At 42.6% G+C, this 7,171-nt stretch overlaps 1 protein-coding gene across 1 annotated transcript in view; it reads right to left on the bottom strand.

The window, feature by feature from the left end:
• The window catches only part of PPIC (peptidylprolyl isomerase C), a 9,681-nt gene extending 3,368 nt beyond the window's left edge, over positions 1–6,313 (bottom strand). Inside the window, exons 1-4 of the mRNA XM_019518175.1 lie at positions 6,257–6,313; positions 3,012–3,125; positions 2,364–2,457; positions 1,665–1,849 (exon numbers count right to left, since the gene is read on the bottom strand). Coding sequence (XP_019373720.1) covers positions 1,665–1,849; positions 2,364–2,457; positions 3,012–3,125; positions 6,257–6,313 — 450 coding nt within the window. The remainder of the gene's footprint in view (positions 1–1,664; positions 1,850–2,363; positions 2,458–3,011; positions 3,126–6,256) is intronic.
• Positions 6,314–7,171: the final 858 nt, after the last annotated feature.

Raw genomic sequence — 7,171 nt, 5'->3', positions numbered from 1 at the left:
AAAAAAAAAAAAAAAAAAAAAAGCCCCACACTCACCAGCTCGGGCAATGGAGCTCAGGGCCTCTGAAGGCTTGTGGCAGAGCCCTCCTTGCACAGCACAGGGCAATAAGGATCATCCTTCCTGCTTGGCACGCGGGCACTATCTGGGAGTTGGGGTGGCTCCAGCAGTCAGCCAGAGCCTGGCACTGCTCAGCCCCAGTGGTCCCAGCTCCTAGGTAGCACATAGCACCCTGCCAAGTTGTGCTGAACCTGCACCATGGGGCAGCTACTGCGAGGGTGCCAGGTGGGGGAGATGATCCCTGCTGCCCCCACTGCTCCGTACTGCATAGAGGGGCTCTGCCATGAGCCCCCAGAAGCCCGGATCCCCACTGCGAAAGCTGGTGAGTGCGGGGCTTTTTTAATTGCTGGGATGTTGCGCTGGGCGGGACAGCCATTGGGGTGAGGCCAGGCAGGGGTGGGGGGGGCGATCGGGGAGCGGGGGCTGCATGGGGGGCTCTGCCAGGAGACCTCAGAGCCCTCACAGCCCCTGGTATGTGTGGGGCTTTTTTTCTTTTAAACTGCCAGGAGGCTGGGGCCAGACAGGGGATGGGGCCGGGCAGGGCAGCCATGAGGGCTTCTCCTGCAGCTACCCCCACCCAGGGAGAGGCAGGCACAGCCAGAGGAGCCCCATCAGAACCTGCAGCCACCTGGCTTTGCCTGCCTCTCCCTGGCTGATCTGAATCTCTGAATCTTTTCTGGACTTATTTGGAGGCTTTGGATTTGATTTAGACCTTTTAATGAGTCTCCCAATTCGGAGATTTGGCTGCTGAATCTGACCAAGTCTCCTCCCAATCGAACCGGCTTCCAGAGTTTTGCACAGCCCTACTCTTTAGGTAACTATCCCTGTGCTTAACTTCCCTCAGATAATCATCAAAATGTGTTCCAAAAGCACAGCTAACATTCTGGTGGGGCTGAGCCTAGGAGTCTTTCATTTTATTATTCAAGGAAATCTTTTTTTCAACTGTGAATATGAAGCATTTATTAAAGTATTAATTCTTCATAAATTCTGTTTTATAAATTCTTCATATTCCCAATTGAATAAAAGATTTCTTGTTATAGCAAACCACCACTACTGCCATCTTTTGTAAAACCATTTTATCCCCAATGATATCCAAGTATACAGACATCCATGTCCATTATCCCAGGTTAAATCCTAAAAAGGAAGTAACCGTTTATCCCAGGATATTGCAAAGTAAGTCTGTAGAGTTATCCCAGGACTATATCACTGAATCAATGGCAAAAAGTGGCTCTGCATTTAGCTGCTCACTAAACCCTAATAAGAAGGGCAATGTACTTATGCACCAGTTCCAGGATATTTTTGTTCCAGGATAAACAGGCACAAACTTTCCAAGAATAAATCCAATGTCTGTTCCTAGCCAATGATTAGTGTTCTATCTGGGGAAATCTAGAAGCCAAAAAGACTATTTAGCTTTCATTTCTTCAACAAATATTTGCTGTTTCCTATAACATTTCCAGTGTAAGTGCTTTACAATTATTTCCTGGATGAAGAATGGTGGACACCAAATTCTGTTCTCCATGACAATGGTTTGAACTGGATTTAGAGAGTTTCAAACAAAAATGAATTCGCCAGATTTATCTGTTTTCATGTACCAGTTTTCAACTTACCATTCCATCAATGACTTTGCCAAAAACTACGTGTTTTCCATCTAACCAGGAAGGTTTTGTCACTGTGATGAAGAACTGGGAACCATTAGTGTCTGGGCCAGCATTAGCCATGCTGACCCATCCAATACCATAGTGCTTGAGTTTAAAGTTCTCATCCGGAAACTGCTCTCCATAAATACTTCTTCCTGTGACATAAAACAAAAGCAAGTTTAGAAGAGTATACCAGCAACAGAACAATTCAGCCCATACATTTCCTTCTTGAATCCAATAACTGTCTAATGTAAAATGTATGCATAGTCCAGGAACCAGGGATTGGAGAACAAGTCTTTCCCATTCCTTCCAAGCCTAGTGCCCTAACCACTAGGCTACGGGAAAAAGTCTCCTCTTGCCTCTTATCCTTCCAGTCCCAGAATTCTTGTCCTGCTATAGCTGCGCAAGAGCCTAACTTTTTAAAGAAGGAAGGGTGGAGGGTACCTCAGACAGACTATCCTCCAGCCTGATGGTTGTAACACTAATGTGAAATAGAATATTTGTATTTGAATCTTCTCAGGCTGAGGAGGCCCTGAACTCCCAAAGTAAATGCTTCTGTAGCCTACAACCTACATCCATTTTAGCTGAGTTGAGAAGTGGAAATATTGTTTTGTTCATTCTTTCATCCAAACCTACTAGGAAGAGGAGAGCTGAACAATAAGCACATACCTCCAGTTCCATCTCCAACTGTGAAATCTCCACCTTGAATCACAAAATCTTTGATCACGCGATGAAATTTACTTCCTTTGTACCCATATCCTTTCTAAGAAAATGAACAAAGTTCCAAACAAGTACATTTGATTTTCTACACAGGACATGTATTGTGGCACATGGAAAGAGGCAATCAATTTAAATGTTAAGAGTTTTACATTATATAAACAAAATCAAAGAACTTTAAAAGATTACTTTTGTACTAGGTATATTGCGAATCACAGCCCTACTAGTACCATAGAAAGACATAAAAAATGACATGAAGCAAAAATGAATTAGTGCTTACTACAGCTATGCTGTGTAGCTCAAAAATCATGGATTAAAGAGGCAGTTTATTTACAGGATGATGATAGCAATTTTGCTTCTGCTTTAACAAGGACAATTTACAAAATTCCTCATAGTTCAAGAGACCCTTATTTGCCCTCATATGAATTGATCACAGAGCTGGAAGGAGTCAGAAATATAGACAGAAGAGCTGGGCCCATTAGATGGTTCTCTCTCTCTCAGATTTATTCACAGAATGAAAAATGGGTGAAAACACTGAACTAAAACAGTTAACAACTGAGATGTCATTTTGCTAAATGAGAGAGGAAACAATAAACATACTTCACCAGTTGCCAAGGCAATGAAGTTCTCAACAGTCTTTGGGACAACTTTTCCAAACAATCCGATTACAATTCTGCCAACATCTCTCTCGCCAATCTTCACGTCAAAGAACACCTAGATAATCATATGAAGAAAACATAATCATACAAATACAACAGTGACATAGAGACTGCTTTTCATAATATAAAGCAGGAAATTGCCTTTGGACAATATTGTGTGAAGAGTCCTTCTAAAAGATGTAATGTAGTTTTTAAGAAATACATCTTAAAGATGCCCCATATTGGACTACACAGAAAAATGTGCAAGGTATTGTAAGTATCAGTTCTGGATTTTCATTCCTTTAAAAATGCTCAGTCAGAAAGCTACCTTACAAAACCTGTAGACACATTTCTAAGAGCTTTTTCTGAGACACACGTACCAAAATGTACATGGAGAGGTAACCATATTTTAGTAAAGATGTGCTCAGTTTTATCAGGCATGAGTACCAAGTGAAAAGTTTTTAACAGCTAATTCTATTTCAGGTTTATGAACAACACAAACGGAATTACAATACAGGGATTCTCAAAAACCAGTTTGCCATCTGTCTTAAGTACTGGGACTATGATGTTCTACCATACTGTATATAAGCGTATACCCATGTAAGCTACTGGTGAAAAGCATCAGGCATTTAGTCCAAATGTATTTTACTTGGCAAATTAAGAGTGAGAAATATTTGCTCCTAGAAGCTAGCAAGTTTCCTTGCTAAAAATAAATTCATGCTGCCTACAGAAATAAGTGTCTTGACTTAAGAAATTAGACATCTCGATTTACAGAAATGACAGCGCAAAATGTTTCTGTAAAAGACTCTTGAAAAAGGCCAATGAGTTAAAGAGAATTTTAGTAATGGAATTTAGAATATAAGACTTGATGTTCTATTTGAACATGCAAAGATGTTGAAAAGGTTATTAAAAAAGGAACACCTGTCAAAGTGAGACATGTTAAGGTTTAGAAAAATCTAAGTCATGGTTGTCAAAACATCTAAAGGAAACACTAGTGTGTCATACTACAAAATGGTATTTAATGTTACCTGTGCCTTTCAACAAAATATTTTATAACTGAGATTCTCAGAAGTGAGCCTGGTAACAATCACAAATTACTACAGTCTCCTTTCTATGTGAATGTATCTTTCATGCTGTCCTGCTAAATATTCCTACTGTTTCCTAACCTTCCATTGGTCAGAAGTATTAAGTCTGAATATGAATTTTGACTGCCATTATACTCAAAGAAAAAAATAATACCCTTTGATCTATGTAGTCCATGTCCCTGCCACTTGTCATGGAAACCCTACTTTTCATACAAACATATCCAGAAGTATTAAATACTACTAAAAGGAGCAAATATTCAGAAATGCATTCATGAAATTCCTTGAGTGTTTATGCTTTTGTTAAATCTAACCCTAAAATAAATTTGAGACGGTCCAATTTTATCACCTTCCTTAATACTTATTTGTATTAGAAGTCCTGTTGTTGTTTATCAGAAAGTTTAAAATCAAGTACCAGTGTATTATGTAGTGAGGCATATTGATTTCAACAAGCATGAACATCCTAGGTATCCATGTGGGTTGGCATAGTCATCTGGTTATCACTGTGCTCCAGTTAAAATTCATCTTGTATGCGTCATAAGGCACATTCTTTTCTGCTTATGAAGAGGATCTACAAAACTGATTCATGTAATGCCTCTTGCTTTTAAAGCAACACAGAGTAATATTATAATTGAGAAAATGATCTGTGTTAATTGATACCAGATTATCACCTCTTGATTTATGAATTTAAAATGGAGCTAGCTGATCTCATTGTATCTGCTTTTCAAGTTCTGAGAAGTGCCAGGTAGGAAAAGACAAAGCCAACACAGCACAGCACAGCACAGCACAGCACAGCACAGCACAACGGAGATATGGCAAAGCAGTAAAGTGAGTCAACTTGCAATACTGATGGATTTTAAAGAGTGAAAGAGGAGAAGGCAAGACATGCATGCAATTCTGAAGTATGGATGGTAAAACACTTGTCAGTTCATTGTAAACCCTAGGAAACCGAACCAAAATAGCACTTCAATGAAGAGAGCACAAGTGGGAATATCATTATAAATCTTACAGTCACAATATTAACAAAGGGCAATTACGATTAGCTGCTCAAGATTAGAATTACACAGATACAAGCTGAAGAAGAGCTGAATTGTGCTGATCTCTGCTGGCAGAGGGCATGCTGGGACTCATAGGCTACTTGTTACAAAGCACAGCTATAGTGGAAACACAAAGACACTCTTCAAGAAGTGCAGCTGTCCCAGATAGCTAAAAGCACCTGGCTGAGAAAGGCCGAGTAAGTGGAACCACATGGTAAGTTACAGCTCGACTTCAGGAAGTGTCTTATGTTCAAAAGTTGGTTTTGCTCTCTTGCAACTATGCAGGTCGTCCCCTAAAAAACATCACCCTACAGAGTCCTTGCCACTCATCATTTCTGGACCGTCATGGCTACATCGTCTCACTCTTACGCTGCCATTACAGTTGCTTCACACTGTCACAGAAAGATGATCACTCCGTGTAAAGATGCATTTATAGATGCAACAATCCCTTTTCTCTGCATTTATACATGCATTGACACACCCTGAGTCTGGCTATGGTGCAACCATATGGCAAGTTACAGCTGGACCTGGGGAAGAAGGTCTCGCATTGGAAAGCTGGTCCCACTCTATCCCAACTATGCAGTTGGTCCTATAAAAGACATCACCCTAAGAAGTCCTTGCGTCTCATATCATTTCTGGACTGTCACGTAAGGACTGCTATTTACTGGCTCAGAACACAAGTCCATCTTGCCCCATATCCTGTGTCATGCAGGGGCAGACAGTGAATGCTGAAAGAATGAGTGAATTGGGTATGAGCAGGGTTTTTTACCCCAGCAACCAGACCTTTCCCCCCACATCTGTAAATGCATCAGTATACCCTGTGGCCAGGCAGATGGAACCATGTGGCAAGTTACAGCTGGACCTGGGAAAAACTGTCTTGCATTAGAAAGCTGCTCTCACTCTATCCCAGCTATGCAGTTGGTCCCACAAAAGGCATCACCCTATGAAGTGGGAGGGGGGCAATCACTAGGTGTATTGATAAATTTATAGATGCAACCAGCCCTTTTTTCCACATCTGTAAATACACTGATACACCCTGTGGCTGGATAAATGGAAGTCACAGCTGGACATGGGGAAGGGTGTCTCACGTTGGAAGGCTGGTATCGGTCTATCCCTGCTACGTAATATAGTCCCATAAATGACATCACCCTAAGAAATCCTTGCATGTGGCATCATTCCTGGACCATCACGGCTACAACATCCCTCTTAAGCTACCATTACAGTTGTTTAACACGGAGGCAAGGACTTTGTTGGGTGATGCCTTTTACAGGACCAGTTGCATAGCTGGGATAGCGCAAGATCAGCTTTCCAATGCAAGATGTTCTTCCCCAGGTTCAGCTGTGACTTGCCACGTAGTTCCACCTACACGGCCATAGGGTGTTGATCACAGGGGGCCAGCAGATCATGGGTGTATAGATGCTTTTACAGATGCAACCAGGGTTCGAATTACACTTCGACTCTTGAGGGGGGTCTGCAAAAAAAAAAAATAATTAAACTGGTTAATTGATTAGCAAGTCCACTTAAGTGAAGGAGCAATCTGACCAGAGGCTCCCCCCCCCAGGTTATGATTTTCACATCTTACACAGGGGGCTTTTGTTTCTTATGGGGGGGCTCAATCCCACCCAGCTGCCCTTTAACTTGCATCCTGGATACAACCAGCCCTTTTATCCGCATCTATGACTGCATCAATGCGCCCTGAGGCTGGGTAAGCAGCACCACGTGGCAAGTGACAGCCGCACGCGGGGGACAGCGTCTCACCCTGGATGGCTGCTCTGGCTCTATCCCAGCCCAGCGGTCGGTCCCCTAAACGAGACATCCTTGCGCGTGGCATCCTCCCTGGACCGCCACCGCTGCGGCGTCCCTCTCTGCTGCCAGGAAGCTCCGTGAACACTGTCGCACCGGGAGCTGCCGGGCATTCAGGGGGGCACCCGGCCCTTTTTTCTGCAGCTGCGAAAGACAAGCTGGGCCAGGCTGCAAAGGCAGCGGGCTGCACAAGGGCCGGG

Source organism: Gavialis gangeticus, unplaced genomic scaffold (genome assembly GCF_001723915.1).
Source record: "Gavialis gangeticus isolate Ggan-Ray unplaced genomic scaffold, GavGan_comp1, whole genome shotgun sequence".
NCBI lineage: Eukaryota > Metazoa > Chordata > Crocodylia > Gavialidae > Gavialis > Gavialis gangeticus.
The sequence above is the reverse complement of the archived record's forward strand: the minus strand, read 5'-3'. Positions and strand labels throughout refer to the sequence as shown.